The 26,964-nt window shown below is 40.8% G+C and overlaps 1 protein-coding gene across 1 annotated transcript in view; it reads right to left on the bottom strand.

Moving 5' to 3' along the window:
- The window catches only part of hyls1 (HYLS1 centriolar and ciliogenesis associated), a 35,767-nt gene extending 21,129 nt beyond the window's left edge, over window positions 1–14,638 (bottom strand). Inside the window, exons 1-4 of the mRNA XM_060831335.1 lie at window positions 14,488–14,638; window positions 14,187–14,288; window positions 8,489–8,587; window positions 3,149–3,240 (exon numbers count right to left, since the gene is read on the bottom strand). Of these exons, the coding sequence (XP_060687318.1) occupies window positions 3,149–3,240; window positions 8,489–8,587; window positions 14,187–14,286 (291 nt within the window). The 5' untranslated portion in view covers window positions 14,287–14,288; window positions 14,488–14,638. The remainder of the gene's footprint in view (window positions 1–3,148; window positions 3,241–8,488; window positions 8,588–14,186; window positions 14,289–14,487) is intronic.
- Between the last annotated feature and the right edge of the window lie 12,326 nt (window positions 14,639–26,964).

Raw genomic sequence — 26,964 nt, 5'->3', positions numbered from 1 at the left:
TTGTCCTTTTAGGTGGAAGTGTTTGTGGGTTTGGAAGGTGCCACCTGAGGATCTTTGGGGAATTTTTCCAGTGCATTTTGTAGATAGTACACATTGCTACTACTGTGCGTAAGTGGAGAAGGGAGTGAATGCTTGTGAATGTACTGCCAATAAAGTGGGCTGCTTTGTCCTAGATGGTGTCAAACTTCTTGAGTGTTTTGGGGGCTGCATTCATTCAAGCAAATGGGGAATATTCCATCACACTCCTGACTTGTTCCTTGTAGATGGTGGACAGGCTTTGAGGAGTCAGGAGCAGTCATTCACTGTAGTATTCCCAGCCTCGGACCTGCTCTTATATGGGGAGTCCAATTGAATTTTTGGTCAATGAAAACTTCCAGGATGTTGATACTGGGGAATTCAGTGATGGTAACACCATTGAATGCCACGAGGCAATAGTTAGATTGTTACTCGTGATGGTCACAGCCTGGTTTTTGTGTGGTATGAATGTTAGCCCACATGTGGATATTGTCCAGATCTTGCTGCATTTGAACATGGACTGCTTCAGTATCTTAGGAGTCGTGAAAGGTGCTGAACATTGTGCAATCATCCATTTTGCTAGACATGACTCCAAATAGGCATGACTCTGCTGGGAAATTTACAATGGGGACTAAATGCTGTTCTAACAAGTGACATGCACATTGCATGGACAAATTTTTTGAAGAGCCTTGGTAACATCCAATACCTCAAGCCAATTCTTGATTCGTGTGAATTTTCCCCTTGTTAACCATGGTCTAAGTTTGCAGTGGTCCTTCATTCCATACATAAGAGGAGAATGACTGCCCTAGACATCAAGGCAGCATCTGATAGAATTCAGTTTTTCCTTCTATATTTGGACCAAAGCTCAATCAGGTGCGGAATGGCATTCGCAGAACCCTAAGCTGGGAAGAAGTTATTACTTAGGAAGTGTCACTTCATAGCTCTGTCACTAAAAAACCTTTTCATTATTTTTCTGATAATCAAGGGTCAGCTAATGGAGTAATGACAGGCCAGATTGGATTTTTATATGCTTTTTGTGGCTGGACATACCTTAGTAATTTTCCACATTTTCAAGTAGATACTAACTTTATAACTGCATTGCAACAGCTTAGCTGGAACTGTGGCTAATCATGGAACACAAGTGTTCATTATTACTGCTCATCGCAAGGGAGGCAGCAGCACAGCGATAATGTCATTAGATTAGTAAATCAGGACCCTAGGCTAAAGTTCTAGAGACATGGTTTTGAATCAACTAGGGCAGATGGTAAGATTGGAATTCAATAACAATCTAGAATAAAAAAATAAGCCAATGGCAACCACTTTAATTGATGCAAAAATCCAAGTGGTTCATTAATGCCTCAAAAGGCAAAGCAATCCGCCACGTTTACTTGGTCTGACCTGCATGAGACATCAAATCCAAATCCACTGCTTAATTGTCTATTGGGTAATTAGAGATGGGGAATAAATGCTGGCCTAGTAAGTGACATTCACATTCCGTGAACAAATTTTTTAAAAACCGTCCAGCATCTCAAGCCAAATCTTGATAACAAGTAAAGTTAATCGAATTAGAAGAATAGTATCAGTAATGATGAGAAGCCAGAAATGGATACTCCACTCAGCACTTCTGGGTGAAGATGGAAGCAAAATTCCGCTGTGATTTTGTTTTCTGAAAAGAACAGATGTTCTGGGTTTCCCCATTTGTGGAACCTGCTCCTCCTGTAAGTTGTTTAATTGTGAATGTGGCAGAACTGAAAAGCTTTGTTCTGATCGGTTGGTCATAGAGTTGTTTAGCTCTGCCGTTTGTGTGGGATTTGCACATTCTCCCCTTATCTGCATGGGTTTTCTCCCACAATCCAAAGATGTGCAGGTTAGGTGAATTTGCCATGCTAAAAATTGTCCATAGTCTTCGGAGATGTGTAGCTTAGGTGCATTAGTCAGGGGTAAATGTAGAGTAATAGGGTAGGGGAATGGATCGGAGTAGGTTACTCTGGACTTGGTGTGGACTTGATGAGCCGAATGGCCCGTTTCCACACTTTAGGGATTCTATAATTATACATAATGTTGGAAATACATCAATGAAAATGTTGCTTAACAGGGTTCCATCCAGACCATCTGGTTTAGCTTCTCTGTTCTTTCCTCACAAGTCAATGCTGCATTGTCATGTACCCTTTATACATGTGCTTTTTGTTTGGAAAATTTTTTAATATAGGTGTAGAAGTCTTGAGTATTGATGAAAACAAAGCGGGACATGCTGTCAAAGCATTTTGTCTTGCACTAATTAGGACAGAATTGAAAGAGTACCAAATATTGAAAGGGAATGACAAATTAAAATGCATGAAACAGAAAAGGATGCTGACTCATTGGCAATGGTTTGAATGGTTGAAATTACCATGGAGAATGTACCAAGGAACAATTATTCCTCAAGCATTTGTTCAAATACAAACTAGGCAAGTAATCTCTCATTGATTGAGAGCTTGCCTTAGGGAAATACACAATTACAAATTATTAGTTTTAAATAAATTTTAAAATAATTTAAGAAAAACATGGGAAATAATTGTTCCCTAGTGCTTTTTCCATGGTAACGCTTCAACCACTGAGAATCTACTTACCAACCATTCAGCACCCTTTCTTGTGTGATATAAAATTTGCTACTCCCTTTAAATTTTTTTATTCTTGTGATTCTGTTCGGATAAATGCAAGATGAAAAATTTGATTGCATCTCATTCCTGATATCTGAAACGTCGACTCTCCTACTCCTCGGATGCTGTCTAACCTGCTGTGGTGTTCCAGCACCACCCTTTTTGATTCTAAATATTTTCACCAATTCTTAAGAACTGTATTGCCAAGCATCTATTCAGAAAGTCTTCAACTTATTATCTTTTAAAATTAATCACGCTACATTTTCAGGAAAATTAAAATGGTACGTTCACAGTCACTACTCAAGAGATTGCCTTATATTTACTCTCATGATTGTATTTATAATTTTTATTTTTTAATGTATTCTAATAAACTTAATATTCAAATAGCCTGATCAATGCATAAATCAGCCTAAATTTTGTTGTAAACATTGAGCTACATTCTGCATCTGTACAGTTCTCTCTATTGTGGCACTAGCAAACAAAAAGCAACCAACCTGATTCTCTTTTTCTGAGCTGAACTCATGTCGAATTGGATTTTGTGGTGCTGCAAGATTTTGATGCAAGGAACTATTTCTCACCTGTGAAACTGAAATGAAACTGAGATCAAAAATATTTTAAATCAGAATCCTGCACTATATCAATCTTCACTATTTAATGCTTTTGAATAGATTCCAAGAACTTATTCTGACAGGGATTTTAAATGAATTCATTCAATTTTGTACACAGGGATATAACAGAATTTTCATAGTTTGTGAAATACAAAAATTAAGTTATTTAACATACAATTAAAAAACAACTTATTGATACAAAACATACAGATAATTAACTAAATCCACCACTGGTTTTGGTCTTTTCTCAGGAACCTTTATCCTTATATCTCAGCATACCTTTTACATTGATTTGATAATGTCAGCTGCAGATGCTACATATCCCAGAATCCATGATACTCAAAATTACTGATTGATATTTCACTTACTAATATATTTTTCTATTGGTTAATTTAAACTAATATTGACTCAGAAGAAAAGCTGTTGTAATTGTACTAACTTCCACCAATTCCTCATCGCATACAATCACCACCCTCTGCGTGAAACATTGCCCCTTAAGTGGAAATACTCAGAAGGAATCAGACATTCCTGAGAGCTATCATATATCTTGGTTTAGGCCCAAGAGAAGTGAAAGAACCCCCAGTATCCCATACAATATAGGGGAACCATTGTTAAAATAAAAAAGTGAACAAGTAGTTTCCTGGTGAGACTTTGAGGCTTAAAGAATATGTATTCATGAACATAGTGTAGAATTAGTAGTACTTACTGCTTTGTGTAACTTTGTACCAGAAGATTTTGTCTAAAGCATGAAAACTTGTGGCGTAACTCAGTTAATAACTGGGAGCTTTTATTTAAAATATTACTGGTTTCCTATGAGATCATAACAACTGGGATCTAGCTTGTCCAATAGTACCATCACCTAGCACCATAACAATAATTTGTAAATAAATCCGACATCCAGTAATCCTCTCCGCAAATATGGCATGCAATAAAACTAGCCGACCAACAGAATTGTCCTTCAGGTCATGTGCAACAAAATCCAAAGAACTTTGGATACTGGAAATCGCTTAAATGAGATATTGCCAGAAAAACTCAGCAGGTCTGCCAGCATCTGTAGAGAGAAAGCAGACTTAACATTTTGAGTCCAGAGACCCTTCTTCGGTTCTGCTGCCAGACCTGTTGAGTTTTTCCAGAAATTTCTCATCTGGGAAAGCTATCACTTTCATAAAAATCCAAAGTAATCAAAAGTATAATTAAAAATGTAAAATTTCAAAGGTGATTTTTCATGCTCTCATCTCTTAGGAACATAGAAGGAGAAACAGGTCATTTAGTCTATCAAACCTCCTCTACAATTCAATACAATCACGGCTGCTCACTTCCATGTCATTTTCTCCTCCACACAGGACTAGTTTATCAATCTTTCCGCAAAAGACAGTTCCACCACCCCAGAAATGAATCTAATACATCTTTGTTGCACTCCCTATGGCAATAATATTCTTCCTGAGATAAGGAGACCAAGACTGCGCACAGCACTCCAGGTATGGTATAACCAAATTCCTATACAAAGACTTCACTACTCCTGTACTCAAAACACTCTTTCAATAAAGGCTAACATACCATTAACCTTCCTAGTTATTTTCTGATATGCACGTTAGCTTTCAATGGCTAATTGACAAGGACACCCCAGGCTCTTTGGACAGCACAGATGTATTTTTTAATTGGTAGGAAATTGTAGAAGGAATAGGTGCCTAAAGAACGAAAAAAATGGATAGTTTCACATTTTCCATGTTACATTCCATCTGCCATGCTCTTGCCCACTCATTAGGTATGTCCAAATCCTCTTGAAACCTCTTTGTATTTTCCTCACAGCACTCATTACAACTTAGTTTTATGTTATCCATCAACTTAGAAGTATTTGATTTGGTAGTGAGAAAGTTTAAAGCCTTAAAACTTGTCCTTAAACATTTAGACTAAAGCATAATTTTGAATTATAGAACACATTTGCTGCACAGTAAAAAAAATTGACAGGCAGGGAGGGTAAGACAATTAAGAATGTTTGCCTTAATATCAGTGAATCTGTATAAACAGAACACCGAGTGATAACATTCACAGCTGTTCCTTTGTGAAATTAATAACCAAGTTTGATTCTGAACTTGAAACAAAACTCTGTATCAATTAACCTCTGTCCCGAATTATTGTCTTTGCATATTATTTGTCTAGTTCAGAAATTTTTTTTAAGATTACTTACAATGTGGAAACTTGCCGTTCAGCCCAACAAGTCCATACCGACCCTCTGAAGAGCAACCCACCCAGACCCATTCCCCTACATTTACCCCTTCAGCTAACACTCGGGGCAATTTAGTATGGCCAATTCACCTAACCTGCACATTTTTGGACTGTGGGAGGAAACCCGAGCACCCGGAGAAAACCCATGCAGACATGGGGAGAATGTGCAAAATCCATACAGGCAGCACTTCTGTTAACTTTTTGTGTTTGCGACAGTACAGCCTTTGTAAACTTGTGTATAAAGATAGTTTGTTTGTGATAGTACAACAGGGTAGCCTGCCAGAGCTCTTGAAGGAAGAACGATGCCATACTCTCCTGGGTTATTAGAATCCAGTTTGCCTGATTTATATGTATCAGTGTTGTGTTGTAACAGTAATGATATTAGTAAAAGAAGGGAATGATTAAAATTAAACTAAAATGTCTGTAAGAGTTTTTTTTAATTCCAGACTACCAAAGGTACGATCTCCGGGACGAACCAAAAGAGGCTTACAGGTTGAATTCACAAGGAATTCCCTGGGCTATCTCAATATGTACTTTATCAGTAGGAGAAAGTGAGGACTCTGATTTCCAGCATCCGCAGTCAAGTGTGGTGCTGGAAAAGCAAAGGTCAGGCAGCATCTGAGGAGTAGGAGAATCAGCTTTTCAGGCATAAGCCCCTCATCCGAATTCTCCCATCCTCAGGAAAAGACACCTACCATTAACTCTATCTAGAAGGTCACCTCTCAACACCCTAAACTCCAATTAAAAATGTCCCAACCTATCCAGCCTTTCTTTATAGCTCAAACCTTCCATACCCAGCAACATCTTGGTATGTGTCCTCTGAACCCTTTTTAGCATAATAATATCCGTCCTATAACTGAGCAACCAGAACAGGACACAGCACTCCAGAAAATGCCTCACCACTGTCCTGTACAATCTCAACATAACTTCCTAATTCCTATACCACCTCTCTAGGATCATAAGAATAAAAAACAGAAACACACTTTCTGCAATAAAGAAATGCAGGCCTGCAGACAAATTTCAATTCAACTTTGAACAGATGGCAGTGGGTACACCAAAAACAAAAGAGCCTCAGTGAAGAGAATTGATAGCAGTCTTCCTTTTATCATTTGTTAGTAAATCAAAGTATTATTTATTATTTTCTTTATCACAGATTCTAGCTTTTTACCTATTTTGGTGCAACTTTGAAAAGGTCTGTAGTTCCCACTTTCTCTCAAATTGTTAGGCGATATTCACTACCTTGCAATCTGTAGGAACCATTTAAGAATCTATAGAAGTTTGTAAAATAATCACCAAAGCACCCACCATCTCAAAAGCTACCTCTTTCAATATCTAAGATGTTCAATATCAGGTTCTGTTGACTTATTGATCTTCTGTCACATTAATTTCTCCAAAATCATTTATGAATATTTTAATTCTTCATTATCTCTAGCCCCTTTGATCTCTTTTTGTGGGAGCTTACTTGTACCTTATTCAAGAGAAGGTTGACAAAGTAATCATTTAGCTTCTGTGGTGTCTCTATTAGATTAGATTAGATTAATTACAGTGTGGAAACAGGCCCTTCGGCCCAACAAGCGCAACCTACCCATACCCCTACATTAACACTACAGGCAATTTAGCATGGCCAATTCACCTGACCTGCACATCTTTGGACTGTGGGAGGAAACCGGAGCACCCGGAGGAAACCCACGCAGACACGGGGAGAATGTGCAAACTCCACACAGTCAGTCGCCTGAGTCGGGAATTGAACCCGGGTCTCAGGCGCTGTGAGGCAGCAGTGCTAACCACTGTGCCACCGTGCCTCTATTCCCAATTTAAATTCTCCTGACACTGCCTGCAAAGGACTTGATCCGCCTGAGCCAAATGTTCATTTTTTAAAAAAAAACAAAAGTTTTAACATTCCACTATCTTTTTTGCTTGTTCATATTAATACTCTATTCTCCATTTCCTTTCAGTTTATTGACCCTGCTTTGCTGCACTCTAAAATCCTCTCAACCCTCAGGTTTACCACTGTTTCTGATAACTTTATGTACTTTTTCTTTTGATCTGTTACAATCCTTACTTTCTTTTGTTAGCCACGGTTAGTTTTTTCTTGTGCCTTGAAGGAATCTTGCAAACTATGTGATATTTCCTGTGTACTATCATACCGTTTTAATAGATTTGCCCCAATCACTGGCACTTTGCCCTTCACATGGTTTCCTGCGCTCAAATTTAACATCCTGGCGTCAGATTTATTTAGATAATTTACAAGGAAGTAAAAATTCTATCATATTACATTCGCTCATCCATTAAAAGGTTACTTTACCAGAAGATTATTAAATTAGTCCTCGATTGTTATACAATCCTAAATGCAATATAACCTGTTCTCTAGTCAATTCCTCAACATACTTGTCTAGAAAACTATCCCTAACATACCCCAGAAACTCATCCTCCCAAGACAATGTGCTAATTAGTTTACCCAGTCCATGTGCAGATTGAAGTCACCAATTACTGTATCACCCACACTGCATGCTTCTCTACTCTCAAGTTAATACTATGCCCCACAATACCACAACTGTTTGGTGACCCGTAAAGAACTTCAGTGTTTGCTGCCCCTTTTTGTTTCTTAGTTCTACCAAACAGATCCCATATCTTGTTCTTCAGATTAGAGATCCTCCCTGATTCCATCCCTTATCATCTGTGCAACATCACTTTTTCATTTTTACCTATCCTGCCCAAATATAATATATCTCGTGTGCCTTCAAACGTTTCGAGACGAAGTCTAATTCTTGCAATAAACTTTTTAAATTACATACTTCCTCAGCCATCGAATCTGACAATTCAAAGAATCCTTCTATTTTTTGATGGTCTATAGAAAAAATCAATTCAGGTTTAATAAATCACACTGTGACAACAGTTTCTGTCTCTTTAAACTTTCAACTTTACAATTTAATTGTTTTTATTACCTATAAATAAGACAGGCTGTTTAATCACAAAAGTCCAGAAAATAAATAGTAATACCATAGTTTGGTGATGTTGTACTACATGACTCCACAGTATCACTGGCTTTACCGGAGCTTTGACTCTTTGAACGCTCATGTCTGATCAGTTCCTCCAGATCTGAAAACATAAGGAACATGTCATTGCACTTAGTCCTAGCGAAACAAGAAAGGTTGGAATTATATTTATGTAGCATATTTCACAATTACTGAATGCCTCAACAAACCCACATCCAAGATGGACATTTTGAAGTATAGTCACCACTTCACTACAGGAAAGACAGCAAACAATGTGCACTCAGCAAACTGCCTTAAACAACCATGTGATAATACTAGATAATCTGTTTTATGTGGTTAATTAAAAAGATAAATATTGGCCCAGACACTAGTATAAATCCCTTACTTTTTGAACTGAGAATCTTTTAAATTCAGCAGACAGATGAAGGCTTCAGTTTACAGGGTCTTCTGAAAGACAACATTCCTGTGCAGACCAGCTGATTGCAATCTATGGGTCAACCTCTCCATCCTACAAGCCAAAGTCCCCACCTGTTTCAAGACGACCACCATTATCCCAGTACCCAAGAAAGCACATGCCATGTGCCTTAATGACTATCCAAGACCTAGTTATCGGCTCCACCCTTTGTAACTGGATCCATAGAGTGCAATCAGTGAAGATAGACAACTGCACTTCCTCCGTGATAATATTTCACACTGGAGCCCCTCCAAAGATGCATTCTCAGCTCCCATACTGTACTCCTGGTATACCCACAAATGTGTTGCCAAATTCTGAATAAACTCCATTTACAGACTTGCTGACGACCCCACCATGGTAGGACGGACATCAAACAATAATGAGTCAGAATACAGAAAGAAGATAGAGGGCTTGATGATATGTTGCAAGGTAATAAACTCAGTCTCAATGTCAGCAAAACTGAAGAACTGAACACTGACTTCAGAAAGAAAGGAGGGGAACATGCCCCCATCTACATTAATGGAGCGGAGGTTGAGCAGGTTGAGAGCATCAGATTTCTAAGAGAGATGATAACTGACAATCTGTCCTAGACTTCCCATGCAGATGCAACTACCTCTTCTTCCTCAGGTGACTCAGGAATTTGGCATGTCCATATGGACCCTCATAAACTTTTACAGATGCATTATACACAGCATACTGTCCGGGTGCATAATGGCTTGGTACTGCAACTGGTCTGCCCAGCACCGTAAGAAGCTACAGAAGGCTGCATGCACAGCCCAGACCATAACGGAAGCCAACCTCCCACCCATACCTCCATTTAAGTGTCTCCTGGCCACAGAAAGGCTGTCAACATCAAAGACCCATCCCATCCTTGTAACGCTGCCCTACAACCTCTTCTGTCAGAGGGAAGATACAGAAGCTTACACACACATACCAGCAGGTTCAAGAACAGCTTCTTCTCTGTCATTATTAAATTGGTGAATGGACTAACTTCAAATAACGCTGATCTTGTAATGTTGATCTTGTCTTGTGCATGTCCTGTGCAGTGTAACCTATATGCCTTACTCTGTCCAAGTTTTTTCACCCTATGATCTGTATGTCCTTGCTTACTACAATCTGCCTGCACTGCTCATAAACAAAGCTTTTCACTGTACTTAGGTACACATGACAATAAATCAAATCAAATTCCTCAATAGTGCACTGGAGTGTCAGCTGGGTTTTGTGCAACAGGTCTGGACTGGATCTTGAACCAAGAACCTTATGACTTAAAGAAGAATGCTATCAACTGAACCACAGCATGCATATATAGATCTAGCACAAATTTTAATTAGAGAGTGGCAACAACGCAGACCAGATTGTAATAATAGCAAATACTTTGTGGGTACAATGTTAAAAATCACACAACACTAGGTTATCCAATGGGTTTATTTGGAAGCACTAGCTTACAGAGCGCTGCTCCTTCATCAGGTGATTGCGGCAAATCTTCACTATCATCTGATGAAGGAGCAGTGCTCCGAGAGCTAGTGCTTCTAAATTATCCTGTTGGACTATAACCTGGTGTTAAGTGATTTTTAACTTTGTACAGCCTAGTCTAACACCGGCATCTCCAAATCATTATTATTACAATCTTGACTTTCAAACTAGACCAGGGAATCCCTACAGTGTGGAAACAGGCCATTTAGCCCAACAAATCCACAATGACCCTCTGAAGAGAAACCTACCCAGATCCATGCCGCTACCTTATATTTACCTCTGACTAATGCACCTAACCTACACATCCCTGAACACTGGGCAATTTGGCATTGCCAATTCACCTAACCGGCACATCTTTGCATTGCAGGCTTTTTTCTCAGGGCACCCCTGCTCACAAAAGATATGTCGCAGCATTATAGATGATGATGATCCAGTGTTGGGTGATGTAGGAAAATTGAGAAACAATCAATTTGTGCTCAACTCAGTTTTTCATTGAATCATAACTATTAAAACTTATAGAGTCATAGGGATGTACAGCACGGAAACAGACCCTTCAGTTAACCCATCCATGGCGACCAGATATCCCAACCCAATCTAGTCCCACCTGCCAGCACCCAGCTCATATCCCTCCAAACCCTTCCTATTCATATGCCCATCCAAATGCCTCTTAAATGTTGCAATTGTACCAGCCTCCACCACTTCCTCTGGGAGCTCATTCCATACACATACCATCCTGTGTGTGAAAATGTTGCCCCTTAGAACTCTTTCATATCTTTCCCCTTTCACCCTAAACATCAGTTCTGGACTCCCCGACCACAGGGAAAAGACTTTACCTATTTACCCTATCCATGTCCCACATAATTTTGTAAACTTCTATAAGGTCACCCCTCAGCCTCCAATGCTTCAGGGAAAACAACCCCAGCCTGTTCAGCCTCTCCCTATAGCTCAAATCCTCCAACCCTGGCAACAGCCTTGTAAATCTTTTCTGAACCCTTTCAAGTCTCACAACATCTTTCCGACAGGAAGGAGACCAGAATTGCACGCAATATTCCAACAGTGGCCTAACCAATGTCCTGTACAGCCGCAACATGACCTCCCAACTCCTGTATTCAATACTCTGACCAATAAAGGAAAGCATACCAAGCGCCTTCTTCACTATCCTATCTATCTGCAACTCCACTTTCAAGGAGCTATGAACCTGCATTCCAAAGTCTCTCTGTTCAGCAACACTCAGATCTTACCATTAAGTGTATAAGCCCTGCTAAGATTTGCTTTCCCAAATGCAGCACCTCGCATTTATCGGAATTAAACTCCATCTGCCACTTCTCAGCCCATTGGTCCATCTGGTCAAGATCCTGTTGTAATCTGAGGTAATCCTCTTCGCTGTCCACTACACCTCCAATTTTGGTGTCATCTGCAAACTTACTAACTGTACCTCTTATGCTCGCATCCAAATCATTTATGTAAATGACAAAACGTAAGGGACCCAGCACCAAGCCATGTGGCAATCCACTGGTCACAAGTTTCCAGTCTGAAAAACAACCCTCCACCACCACCCTCTGTCTTCTACCTTTTGAGCCAGTTCTGAATTCAAATAGCTAGTTCTCCCTGTATTTCGTGAGGTCTAACCTTGCTAATCTGTCTCCCATGGGAACCTTGTCGAACGCCTTACTGAAGCCCATATAGATCATCTACTGCTCTGCCCTCATCAATACTCTGTTACTTCTTCAAAAAACTCAATCAAGTTTGTGAGACATGATTTCCCACACACAAAGCCATGCTGACTATCCCTAATCAGTCCTTGCCTTTCCAAATACATGTATATCCTGTCCCTCAGGATTCCCTCCAACAACTTGCCCACCACCGAGGTCAGGCTCACCAGTCTATAGTTCCCTGGCCTGTCCTTACCACCCTTCTTAAACAGTGGCACCACATTTGCCAACCTCCAGTCCTCCGGCACCTCACCTGTGACTATCAATGATACAAATATCTTAGCAAGAGGCCCAGCAATCACTTCGCCAGTTTCCCATAGAGTTCTTGGGTACACCTGATCAGGTCCTGGGGATTTATCCACCTTTACCCATTTCAAGACATCCAGCACTTCCTCCTCTGTAATCTGGACATTTTGCAAGATGTCACCATCTATTTCACTACAGTCTACATCTTCCTTTCCTTTTCCACAGTAAATACTGATGCAAAATACTCATTTAGTATCTCCCCATTTTCTGTGGCTCCACACAAAGGCCGCTTTGCTGATCTTTGAGGGGCTCTATTCCCTCCCTAGTTTCCCTTTTGTCCTTAATGTATTTGTAAAAGCTCTTTGGATTCTCCTTAATTCTGTTTGCCAAAGCCATCACATTGCCTCACAGCGCCAGGGACCTGGGTTCAATTCCCGCCTCAGGCGACTGACTGTGTGGAGTTTGCACGTTCTCCCTGTGTCTGCATGGGTTTCCTCCGGGTGCTCCGGTTTCCTCCCACAGTCCAAAGATGTGCAGGTCAGGTGAATTGGCCATGCTAAATTGCCCGTAGTGTTAGGTCAGGGGTATGGGTGGGTTGTGCGTCGGTGTGGACTTGTTGGGCTGAAGGGCCTGTTTCCACACTGTAAGTAATCTAATCTAATGTCTCCTTTTGGCCCTCCTGATTTCCCTCTTAAGTATATTCCTACTTCCTTTATACTCTAAGATTCACTCGATCTATCCTGTATATACCTTACATATGCTACCTTCTTTTTCTTAACCAAACTCTCAATTTCTTTAGTCGTCCAGCATTCCCTATACTTACCAGTCTTTCTTTTCACTCTACCAGAAATATACTTTCTCTGGATTCTCGTTATCTCATTTCTGAAGGCTTCCCATTTTCCAGCCATCCCTTTACCTGCGAACATCTGCCTCCAATCAGCTTTCAAAAGTTCTTGCCTAATACTGTCAAAATTGGCCTTTCTCCAATTTAGAACTTCAACTTTTAGATCTGGTCTATCCTTTTCCATCATTATTTTTAATCTAACAGAACTATGGTCGCTGGTCCAAACTGCTCCCCCACTGACACCTCAGTCACCTGCCCTGCCTTATTTCCCAAGAGTAGGTCGAGTGTTGCACCTTCTCTAGTAGGTACATTCACACACTGAATCAGCAAATTGTCTTGTACACATTTAACAAATTTCTCTCCATCTAAACCCTTAACACATTGGCAGTCCCAGTATATGTTTGGAAAGTTAAAATCCCCCACCATAACCACCCTATTATTCTTACAGATAGCCAAGATCTCCTTACAAGTTTGTTTCTCAATTTCCCTCAGACTATTGGGGGGTCTATAATACAATCCCAATACGATTATTATCCCTTTCTTATTTCTCAGTTCCACCCAAATAACTTCCCTGGATGTATTTCCAGGAATATCCTCCCTCAGCACAGGTGTAATGCTAGCCCTTATCAAAAAGGCCACTCCCCCTTCTCTCTTTCTCCCTTTTTACCCTTCACAAAACCCTTCACTCTATTTAATGTTAGGATCCTGCAATCAGACGGCGATGTTCCTCCTTTCCTCTACATCTTCATCCTGGTCAGAACAGGAATGGTCACAGTTCGAAACAATCCATCAATACTTCAAAGTGTCCATTTGATCAAAGTACGGTGGCAAAATCCCAATCATTACGAACGAAAGGAATAAAATGAAATCTCCATTCATCAGTTAAGTTCTGATGACAGTATTAAACAAAACAAAAAACCCACATGAGAAGCTATTTCCTGTGTCTACAGCTGGTCGTGGGGCAGCTTCTTACCTTTTCTGAACTCTCGAAGTTGATGCTCTGGGACATTGCGATAGCCCAACAAATCCAATTGCTCACGAATATCCTGGTCTGTAAAATCGAGTCCTGCCATTGCTGGAGACAAAATAAAAACCTCCTTTTAGCATCAGTGTCGTAATTCAAGAGTGAGAAAATTAAAACCAAAGAAGAAATTATCTTCAGAAGGACCTATTCAACAGCCAGGTCTCCACAAGGACAGACGCAGCTAGTCCACCGTTCCTCAAACTAATTAAACCCCACCCCCCTGTTTAAATGTCTTGACTTGAACACCCACCTCTAACCCAAATACACCAGCAGCTCTGACTGGACGTTATGATACATTCTTCATCCCGCCGCCGTGTGGAGTCACAACGGTCTCCTCGCGCGGCCCAAGTCGCGGGAACCTTCCAACTGTTCAAACAGCGACCGTTAAAAACAAAAGCCAAGAAGACGCATCAACTTAGCGATGCAATCAGAGATGGTCTCCGACGAAGGCGCCATCTCCCGGCCAGGAGCAAGTCTTCTCACCCGCCCTGTCAGTTTTCTGCTTGCGTGAAACTTTATTTTTCACGTCAAAAAAATCTAAGCAAACACTGGAGGATAATTTACACTTGACGATGACTGTAAATCGCAAATGTTGTTGGTTGAGAGCATTAAATGTGGGCGCACGGCAGCTGCTTTTAGTGGTACGTCGCTTCTTTCCATTTTATCAGTTAGATGAGGTTCAGAGTTTAAACTTCTCATGTAAAACATGTTCGATTCGATAACGCAACAATCCCTTAATTCTAGAGGTGTCAAAATATTTTAAATCCAACTTGTTCATACATCTTATGACACACCCATCCAGTGCATTGCCCAAGAGTTAAGACATTACCACTGGAGGCCCCCATTCCATAGGTTTAAAGATTGCCTTTTAATAGAATAACATAATTACAGAAACAGGCCATTCAGTCCGAAAGTTTGTGTTGATATTTTACATGATGGATTTGACTCTCTCTTATTCTGTTTATCTTATCTCAAATTTTCAGAATATCTGTTCCTTTTTCTCTGGGAACAGGATCTTTAAAAATTAGAAACAGAGTGTATTCCACCTTGTGAGGAAAACCAAAACTGGAAGCCATCAATGTAAGATAGTTACCTTTTAGTCAAATAGAGAATTCTGAAGAAATTGTGTTACCCAAAGAGTGGTAAAAAATGGACAATTCAGTACCACAGAGTAATTGAGGCAAATATTATTTGTGTGTGTCATTGGGGTGTATGCTGCACCTTTAAGAGAGTGGAGCTGAAAATGTGTTGCTGGAAAAGCACAGCAGGTCAGGCAGCATCCAAAGAGCAGGAGAATCGACGTTTCCGGCATGAGCCCTTCTTCAGGAATGACTCATGCCCGAAACGTCGATTCTCCTGCTGTTTGGATGCTGCCTGAGCTGCTGCGCTTTTCCAGCAACACATTTTCAGCTCTGATCTGCAGTCCTCACTCTCTCCTTTAAGACAGTGGGTCAGGTAAACCAGACGGGGCAGCTGGGAACAGTCTAGATTAGATCGTGCAACTGTAAAGATATGAAATAAACTCTGCATGGTTCAAGTTTCTACAAGGAGAAAGTGAGGACCAGAGATGCTGGACATCAGAGTTGAAGAATGTCATGTTGGAAAAGCACATCCGGTCAGGAAGCATCTGAGGAGCAGGAGAATCGACATTTTGAGCATAAACCCATCATCAGGCATGAGGCTTGTAGCCTAAGGGGGCTGAGTCTTAAATGGGAGGGGGGTGGGACTGGGGTGGGGCAGGTATGGAAGGTAGCTGGGAGTGTGATAGGTAGATGAAACTGGGGTGAAGGTGATAGGTTGGAACGGATAGGTGGGCAGGAAGCTGGAGAGGTAGGACAGTTCAAGAGGGCAGTGTTGAGTTGGAAGGTTGGATCTGGGATAAGGTGGGGGAGGGGAAATGAGGAAGCTGGTGAAATCCATATCTGTATGGTTGGATGGTCCCAAGGCATCCTATCCACTCCACCCTACTCTCTGACCTATCACCTTCATCCCCACCTTCATCTACCTATTGCATTCCTAGCTACTTTTCCCCAGCCCCACCCCCTTCCCATTTATCTCTCAACCACCTTGGGCACAAACCTCATTCTTGATGAACGGTTTAGGCTTGAAACATTGATTTTCCTGCTTCTCAGATGCTGCCTGACCAGCTGTGCTTTTCCAGCACCACATTCTTCAATTGAAGTTTCTACAGGAATATGTTGTGGTCTTTTTATAATTTATAATGAGTCCCAAACATCATAACTGGCAACAAGGCTGATTCACTGCCCATTAACTGTGTGCTGCTGGACTTTGCAAATGGTGTAGGCTTGTGGAGGTAGCATGCTAGACTTGCTGGGAGATAGACCGAAACATCAAGGAAGCGGTCGTGAGGAGATGTAGGATATTCACCAGGGAACGGGGCAAGAGTGGCCATCATGAAAGGACTTGGGCAGCAGCTAATGGCTGAAAAGGGGAGTACTCCATTGAAGAGCTTACCGACAGCGTTGCAGAGAGCATTTACAGAGGGGACTCAGTTGTGACAGTCTACCTCTTGGACTTGGACTTGAGTAATGGGAAACATTCCACAATCGGGAAATCAAAATGGCAAGCCAATTTGTAGCAATGGAAATACTACAGAAGAGACAGAAAGTTGGATTCTGTACACCAAATGTTTTAATGAATACTTCAGGGCAAACAAAGTGGCTAAAAATTTAATAGAACTGGTTTTGTTGAGCATCATCAGGAACAAGACCTTGGCAATTTTAAGGAGTCTGCTGCAAATAGCAGGGGAAGACCTGTAAAGAATTATGTAAAATGTTGGAAAGACCTTTTACACAAAAACCACTGATTATTGTGGAATGTTTCTATATTTATAAAGGGTACAACAGGAAGGAGGGTCCATTGCCTAATTCATTGATGCCTTAAAAGAGTTAGCAGAGAGATTCAAGATGGCGGTGACTCAGCAAGTCTGAGTCCACAGTGCTCCTCCCGAGACTTGGGCAAAGTGGATCACCCACCCCCACCACACTCACCAAATCATTTAAAATAGCTTTTATTTAATATAACTAGTTGTTTGGTAGTGTTGGTATTAAATTTAAATAATCCAATCTCTTAGGAAAGATGACTAAAGGGAGGAGAGCCCACAGCTCTCAGCAAGCAGGGACCCCTCCCCCACCCTCTCCAGCTGCAGCAGAGGCATCCACAGCCGCCCCGGGGGACTTACCGACAATAACGAGCCTTATGGAGATGATTACCAAGCTGGACGCGAAGATTGATGCCTTCATCGAGGAGTCCCGACATCGTTGGGAATCACTCTCGGCCGAGCTGCAGAAGCATGGCCGAGATATCCAGGAACTCGAGCGCCGACTCGGACGGTCAGAGTTAAAGGCCGTGACCTCGGAGACGGCAGCTCAATCGGCTGCGAGTCCGGGCCTTAGAAAATCATATTGACGACCTCGATAAGGAAGAGAAAGGCCAGCTCACAGCATTCTTGGAACAGTGGTTGCCACAATTTTTGGATCTGGAGGCTGGATCGGGCCAGGTATGGGTAGAATGGGCCTACCGGGTCGCAATACACGGGCCTGGCTCGAACCAGTGCCCACGCCCGGTCCTGTTCCAGCTGCAGAGCTACAGGGAGAGGCAGATACTCCTGGATGCCTCTAGAAATCTTGGAAAAGATCCCAAGGCCATGATTTATAAGGGATCCAGGATCATGTTATTTCAGGACTTCTCCCCGGCTCTGGCTCGAAGGAGGAAGGCGTTCGATGAGGTGAAGAAATGTTTAAGGGACTTAAATATTCAATACTCCCTACGCTACCCAGCGACGCTATCTTTTAACCGTGAAGGATCCGGGTATAATTTCAGTTCTCCAGAAAAGGCTAAGGAATTTTTGGACTCTCTTAAATAAATAGTAAGAGACAATGTATGTTGGCGTGCCTTTTCCCCACTTCGATTTATATCTCCCCTTTTTTTTCATTTCCTTATCTTACGGTTTATTACTATCTTGCGGGGGGGGGAGGGGAAGAGGGAATTATTTATTTGCTCTCTATTTAACGACTTTCTCCCCCCCCCATAGGGTTCTTTTATTTTATTATTATACGTATGTATGTGTGTATATACATATGTGTGTATGCATGTATGTGTATATAGGTATATATATAAGCCGGGGGGGTTTAGTTAATTTTAGTGGGGAGAGGTGGTTACTTTATTCTATTTTACTTTTGTCTCTAGGAGCGGGGTTATTTTCCCTTGCTACTTTATATAATTATATTTAATTATAATTTGTTGAAGTTGTAAGTTTATAGTTATATATGTTTGTATATGGTACTAATACTGCCAAATATACTCAGGTGTGGGTAGGGGTGGGGGGGGGGGGTGGGGATAGGGTGCTCACTGTTAACTCTAGCTCTGTATTATATCTGAATTCTCCTCATTCTATTAAGGAGCGCCTGGGTCAAGGGTGGGGCACTGGTTGGAAGAGGTTATGATGGATCGTTGGAAAAGAAGTGATACCCCCTGGGAACAAGGGGGATAATCTCCATTCAAATATGTTTTATATTTTTTTTATTATTTAGAATTAGTTTCCTTTTTATTATACTGTTATGAGTGTATCAGAGAACCTTTATTTTTGTAAATTCTATATGCTCTATGCTCGGGATGTTTTAGATAGGGTTTCCCCTCCCGAGGGGTCTCGGATTTACCCGGATGACTATGGTTGATTAATCGGTTAAGTGGTGCACCTGGAATGTCAAATAGGAAGAGACTATTTTCTGTTCTGTCTTTCCAAATAGGGAAAAATATTTTGGTAAACTGGGTGGCTGAAGGTTCCCCTGGATTTCCAAATTAGCACAGATTAATCATGGAATGTATTTCCTTTGACTTCCTTATAAATATGTTGCACAGAAAGACCGAATTATTTTATAAAATATGGCAGCCCTTTTACATAGATATTTTGGTTACCCTAACAAGGGCCTTTATTTAATTGAGATTATAAACATGGCTGATCCGGGGCCCCTTGGGAGGGGAATCCTGCACGAATACGGGTTTTGTTATATATGATGTTAACACATTCCGAGCAAGTATTTTAATATCCAACTTCTATGTTAACCGTTGGGGGTTTTTTTTTCTCCCCCACTTCCTTTTTTTTCTCTCATGTTTTCTTATTTGAAAGATGTAAATGACTTAATTATACACTCTGCCTAATGATTAGTAGTTAATTGAGTTTTGCTTTTTTTTCTTTTTTCTCTCTCAGTATTTTTCCTTTGTTAAATTTTGATTATTGTATATTTAAGATTTATTTTTATATCAATGTTTGTATTTGAGAGTTTTGTTTATTTTTGTAAATTTGTTAAAATGTTAAATTTCTAATAAAAATATCTATAAAAAAAAGAGTTAGCAGAAAATCATGAATTCAGATGGTTCTTCCAGGATGCCTTGTGGGACTGAGGTTTGAGGCCTCCAACATGAAGGCAATCAACAGAGCGCATAACAAAGAGAGAACATGATGGAGTTGGTAGCTAGCGAAGCACAGTTCGGTAACAGTGCCCTAGTGCATAAAGTAATGGAAGTTTGGCAGCGTGTGCTACCAACCAGCAAATGTGTTGATGTGGCAGGTTTGGCTACAAGGAGTCACTATATTGGACTGGAGAAATCTAGTGCTGAAAATGTAAAAAAAAAACTCGGCCAAATTGCATAAAATTGCAGGTTACAACCCAAACAAGAAAGAGAAGTCAAAAAGAAACAATTCTGTGGACAAGGCATAAGGTACATGTTGTCAGCCAGGGAGTATACAGGGAGTCAGCTGGGACTGCAGAAGAAGCATAAGATCTAGAGTCAGCAGAGTCTTGGTTAACCTTATGTTGGTACAGGGTGAAGCAAATGTTTTTGGGTTCTTCCCAAATTAGAAGGGAAGACAGTAAAGATGTAAGTGGATATGGGCATAGGGGTGTCTCTGATTCCCAAGTCACTCAACAGCGAGAAGTGAAGGGCACTACCATTGAAAGGTGCAAAGATTACACTCTGGACATACATAGAAAAAGTGATGCCACTGAAAGGCTATTTCACCCTACGAAGGATGAAAGTACTGTTAAAGGACTAGAATGCAGAAAATTATATGTACTCAAAGACCAATATCATGGATTGTTCTGAAGCTCTTGGATATAAAAGTTAAAGTTGCATTGTGCATGATGATTGTGGTGTCATTAAGATCAAAGTCAACACAGCCCTGAGTGCAGATCAATATCCATTTTCACTCCTAGAAGACCTATTCAGTGGACTGGCAAGGGGAAAAGAAGAAAAAGGCCTACTTACAGGGTTGTGAAGGAGCCTCAGCTGCTGTTGATGACAGTGACACACTTTTGCACTGCATGTGAGTTCCTTTGGCACCAGATCAGTGCTGACTCTATTCCAGAGGGTCATGAACTAGATTTTAAGTGGATTGCCAAAAGTCCTGTCTTAATATTTTGGTCGCTAACACCTCCAAAGAACAGCTTTTGAGAAACCTAGTAGAAACCCTAAAATGGTCACAGTAGCATGCGTTTCTAGTAAAAATGGAGAAATGAGTTTTCTTAACGACTTCATTCAGTACCTGGGCCATGTAATCAAAAGTAAGGGATTACACAATGATGCCAAGAAGGTGGAGACCATCATGAAAACTCTTGGATGAGAGAATGTGACTCAATTGACATAATTCTTGTGACTAAGGCGAGCTCGTTTTGGATCTGGCAACCGTGCTAAAACCCTTCCATCAGTTTCTAGGAAAACAGTGGCCATTGGAAATCAATCCTAGAACCTGAGCAGTCTTACTAGCATGTGAAGCAAGCTTAAAAATGTTAGAAGTGTGAAATTATTTCAACCGAAAGTTACCACTACAGTTTGTGTGTGACGCTGCACTTTGGTAAATCTTACTGAATGAAGAGGAAGGGACCATCGTGTTTGCATTGAGTCATGAATTAAATTGGAGGAGAATTATGCCTGTGATGATACTATGACTTTAAGAGGTGTATTTTGTCCTGGTTTGTTTTAAGAGGTTGAGACAAAATTATCAAGTGGTCTGTTCCAAGCCAATGCAGTAAACAGTTTGTGAGACTTTGGGTTTTTTTGTTGAAGTTGAAACACTAGAAGCAGGATGAAGGCATGGGGTCAAGCTCCCACAGAACCAGGATTTTAGTTTAACTTTCAGTTGTTGCTGAAAGTTGTTGCTGTCATTTGAGGGATAGAATTCCAAAGGCAAATAACCCTCTGAGAGAAAAACAAATTTACTTATCTCTGTCCTAAAAGAGCCACACCTAAATTTTAAACTGTACCCCCATGTTGTGAACTCACCCACAAGACAAAATATCCTCGACATACTCACAGGATAGTTCAGAATCTTATATACTTCAGTCAAGTCACCCCTTCTAAAATCCAGTAGAAACAAGCCAAGTCTTTTCCTCATGAGCCCACCCATTCTTTCCAGGTATTACTCTAGTAACCCTTCTTCAAACTGCCTTTCTCACAACTTTACACATTTTCAAGATGTAGTCTCACCAATGCCTGATATAACTGAAGCTTTGCATATTTTTGTAGAATCAAACAAGTTTGCACTGACCTATCTACACTAATCCCACTTTCCAGAACTTGGCCCATGGTCTTGAATGTTATGATATTTTAAATGCTCATCCACATTTTTTTAAGGTTGTGAAGTTTCCCAACTCTATGACCCTTCCAAGCAATGCATTCCTGATTCTGACCAACCTGTAGATGAAAAAGGCTTTCCTCAATCCCATCTAAACCTCCTGCCATTCACCTTAAAGTTATGCCTGTCATTGACTCTTCATCTAAAGGGAATAGTGACTTCCTATCCATAAATAAAACAAAGGAAAGAGTATGGTGCCTTACTTCTCTCCCTACCCCCACCCATCACTGTTTTTTATGTCAGCATGACCTTAACAGGCTTTGCTTGTTAATATACAGTTGGCCACACAGGTATTTTCCTGGTGGTGGGAAAAAAGTCTATTCAAAACCGTGTTTTTTTGTCTCACCTATATATATTCTTTTAGAAGTCTATTCACAATTGTGTCTTTCTCTCTCATTATATGTATAAAAACAAAAGACTGAATATATTGGAAATCTGAAACAAAAAACAAAAATTGCTGCAAAAACTGTGGGTCTGGCAGCATCTGTCGAGAGGAAGTAGAGTTAACATTTCGAGTCCGGTGACTTCCTTAGAATTGGTGCCAGACCTGCTGAGTTTCTCCAGCAATTTCAGATTTTGTTTTTGTTCCTATCCACCCTGTCCATGCCCCTCATAACCTATATGCCTTAATCAGGTGCCCCCTCAGCCTTCTCTGCTCCAAAGAAAACAATCCAAACCTATCCAGCCTATTTTCATAGCTGCAAAGCTCTAACCTAGGCAACATCCTGATGAATCTCCACTGCACTCCACCCCTCCGCCCACCCCCCAAACAATGTAATCACATCTTTCCTATAGTGTGGTGACCAGAACTACACACAGTACTCCAACTGTGGCCTTACCAATGTTTATGTTCAATTCTCGCAATGTAAATGATTGCATTCCATTAGCCTTTTATTTGCTGTACCTGTACACTAACCTCTATGACTCATGCACTGGAACACCTAGTACCTTAGAATTCTGCACTCATTCTCTGTTCAAATAATTGTTAAAAAATTTTTCCTGCCAAAGGGATCAACTTAGACAAGCAGGAGGCTTCATATCTTCCCACATTACATTCCATCTGGCAGATTTTGCCCAATCACTCAACCTATATATATCAGTCTGCATCCTCTGTATATTCTCCTCATAACATACTTTCCTACTTACCTTTGTGTCATCTGTAAATTTAGCTTCCAATGTCTTCACTGCCCTCATCTCGGCCATTGATAAATTACAAAAAGTTGAGACAACAGCACAGACCCCTGCAGATTCCCACTCATCATATCCTGCCAAGTCTGAAAAAGACACATTAGTGCATTGTCTCTGTTTCCTGTCAGCCAGCCAATCTTCTACCTATGCTAATATGTTACCGTCAAAAGCCACAAGATGTCATACACAAATCCTTGGCGTGTATGAAGGATTTTCCTCTCAACCCCTCCCCCACCCAAGACATGGTGACCCTTAGGTTAAACCATCATCAGTTATTTCTCTCTAATGAGAGAGAGATTATATGGTCCGGTAGGACTATGGCACCTGTACCTCATTACATGCCATCAAGAAGTCCAAATAAAGAATGTCTACAGGCTGCCCTTTTCCATAGCATTTGTTATTGCTTCACAGAACTTTTTTAAAAGCAGCTATAGAAAAATCTAAGGAGGAGAATGTGAATCTGATGAGTTAATTGCAAGATTTAAGGAGCAATCAGTAACCAATGGTGGGAAAATTTTGAGTTAGAACGCCAATGTAAAGTTGTCAAACTTTGTGTAAGAGTTCCATGCATGAATCTGAAACACAGACAACTGAACTGATAAAACTGAAGGAAAAGATCAAACCTGAAAAGGAATTGGACCATGAGTATCACAGCAGTAATCAGAGATGAAGTAACTGAAGGATCATCCAGTGAGTCTTTGTGGGTGGAGCTAAGAAATAAGAAGGGGATGGTGTCATTTTTGGGGTTGTCCTATAGGTCCCCAAATAGTCAACGGGAATTAGAGGAACAAATATGCATGGAGACGGGGGAGACTTGCAGGAGTAATAGGGTTGTCATAGTAGGGGATTTTAATTTTCCTAACATAGACAGGGACTGCCAGAGTGTTAAGGATTTAGATGGGGTGGAATTTGTTAAGTGCATGCAGGAAAGTTTCCTCAAGCAGCATACACAAGGTCCTATTTGGGAAGGGGCAAAACTCGACCTACTGTTGGGAAATAAGGCAGGAAAGGTGACGGAGGTGACAATGGGGAAGCACTTTGGGACCAATGACCATAGTTCTATTTGTTATGGATCAAGCCAGACCCCCTCAAAACATTTCAAGAAAGTAGCCCCGATCATAACTTTGCTAGTTGTTTTAATTATGTGTAACTTGGATATTCAAGGAGTGATGCAGCTGGTCAAACCACTTAGTTTTAAACAAAACAAAATTTATTTACAAGATCATTAAATGAAACACAAAAAAAAACAGAATACTGAATAACTTAAGCTATCTGAAAACCAACAGATTATCCCAACTTAATGATGAAGTTCACAATACTTGAAACAATCCCCATAAACCCATTTGGCACAAAAGTTAAAGTCAAGCACAGGGTCTTACAGGAGAGATGCCAGACAGAGAGAGAGTACCAGCATGGACCTGTTTGTTTGGGTCCAGCAGCTTCAAAACTGCCTGACTTCTTTCAGTGAATAGCCACACTGCCAAAAAAACACCAAATCAAACCAGCGAAAAGCTGAGCTGGGAGAACTCGCCACTCCCCTTTCACTGTACAAATGTTTTTTTTAAACTTGAAAGCTTTCCCTGAGGCAGTATCTGTTAGCTATAACTAAATTAGCCCTAAAACCCTTCAACTTGGACTTTTTGGAGTCTGTGTCTTTTATGGCTTCTGTGAAATAAAACCCAAGGACAATAAAACCTTGTTAAAGGAGCAGCAATGTCACACTATTAATTTTAAAATAGTTATAGAGAGGGATAAAATTGGTCCACAAGTTCGAGTTCTAACTTGGGGCAAGACAAGTTTGATGGAGTTAGATAGGAGCTTGCACGTGTTGATTGGACTAGTTTGTTTGCAGGTAAAGGGATTTCTGGCAAGTGAGAGGCCTTTAAACGTGAGATAGCTAGAGTTCAAGATCTATATGCTCCTGTGAGGGTGAAGGGCAAAGTTGGCAGGAATAGGGAACCCTGGGTGGCAAGATATATTGAGGCTTTGACCAGAAAAAAGGAGGCGTGGCTCAGGTAGAGAGCTGGGACCAAGAGAAACCTTGAAGGTATACAGGGAATGCAGGAGTTTACTGAAGAAGGAAATCAGGAGGGTGAAAAGGGGGCACGAGATAGATTAGGGTGAATCAAAAAGGTACTTTCAATATATTAAAGGAGGCAGAATAGCGAGAGAGAGAATAGGGCCCCTCAATGACCAAAGTAGACATGTATGTGTAGAACTGCACGAGATGGGCGAGGTTCTCAATGAGTATTTCTGCCCTGTGTTTACCATGGAGAAAGACATGAAGACTTAGGAACTTGGAGAAGTCAGCGGTGATATCTTGGGAACAGTCCATATCACAGCAGAGAAGGTATTAGAATGTATAAAAGTGGATAAATCTTCAGGTCCTGACCAGGTATATCCCAACCAGAACACTGTAAGAGGCCAGAGAAGAAATTGCAGGGGTCTGTAGCATTTCTGCATCATCATTAGCCTCAGATGAGGTCCCAGAAGACTGGAGGGTAGTGAATGTTGTGCCATTTTCAAGAAGGGCTGCAAAGAAAAGCTTAAGAACTATAGACCAGTAAGCTTAACATCTGTGGTAGGTATGTTACTTGAGAAGATTCTGAGGATAAGATATACATACATTTGGAAAGACAGGATTTGATTAGGAATAGTCAGCTTTGTGAATGGGAGGTCATGCCTCACAAATTTGCTAGACTTCTTTGAATAAGTGACCAGGAAAGTTGACGAGGGGAAGGTGGTAGACGTAGTCTATATGGATTTCAGTAAGGCCTTTGACGGGTTCCATATGGTAGGCTGCTCTGGAAGGCTAGATTCCAATGGAATCCAGGCCAACCTGGCAAATTGGATACAAAATTGGCTTGATAGTAGGAAGCAGAGGGTAATAGTGGAAGGATACTTGTTGGACTGGAGGCCTGTGGCTAGTGGAGTGCCTCAGGAGTTGGTATTGGGCCCATTACTGTTTGTTATCTATATCAATGATTTGGATGAGAATGGACAAGGCATGATTAATAAGTTTGTTGATGACACTAAAATAGGGAGTATCGTGGATAGTGAGGAAGATTATCAGAAATTGTAACAAGACCTTGATTAGCTGCGCAAGTGGGGTAAGAAATGGCAAATGGAATTTAATATAGGTAAGTGTGAGATCTTGTATTTTGGAAAGTCAAATCAAGGTAGGAGATTCATAGTGAATGGTAGGGCCTTAAGGAGTGTAGTACAACAGAGGGATCTTGGAGTTCAGATTCATTGTTCTCTGAAAGTGGAGTCACAGGTAGACAGGACAGTGAATAAGGCTTAAGGCTTCATCAGTCAGGGCATTGAATATAGAGATTGGGAAGTTATGTTGCAGTTATACATAATGTTGGTGGGGCCGCACTTGGAGTATTGTGTTAAGTTTTGGTCACCTTGTTATAGAAAGAATGTAATTAAACTAGAAAAAGTCCAGAAGAAATTTATAAGGATGTTGCTTGGAATCAATGGTCTGAGTTATAGGGAGAGGTTGGATAAGCTAGGACTTTTTTTAAGAGCAAAGGAGACTGAGGGGGGACCTTATATGGGTGTATAAGATCATGAGAGGCCTAGAAAGGATGAATGTACTCAGTCTTTTTCAATCAAGGACTAAGGGCATCACTTTAAAGTTACAGGGAAAAGAATAAAAGGGAACCTGAGAGGCAACTTTTTTTACACCGAGGGTGGTACGTATATGGAATGAGCTGCCAGGGGAAGTGGTTGAGGCAAGGACATTAACAATATTAAAAAGGCATTTGAATAAATACATGGATAGGAAAGGATTAGAAGGATGTGGGCTAAGTGCAGGGAAGTGGGGTTAGCGTGGATGAACATTTTGGTCAGCATGGATCAGTTTGGGCCAAAGGGCTT

This window comes from Hemiscyllium ocellatum, chromosome 10, assembly GCF_020745735.1.
Source record: "Hemiscyllium ocellatum isolate sHemOce1 chromosome 10, sHemOce1.pat.X.cur, whole genome shotgun sequence".
In the NCBI taxonomy this organism is placed as follows: domain Eukaryota; kingdom Metazoa; phylum Chordata; class Chondrichthyes; order Orectolobiformes; family Hemiscylliidae; genus Hemiscyllium; species Hemiscyllium ocellatum.
Note: the sequence above shows the minus strand (reverse complement) of the source record. Positions and strands in the feature narration are given on the sequence as shown.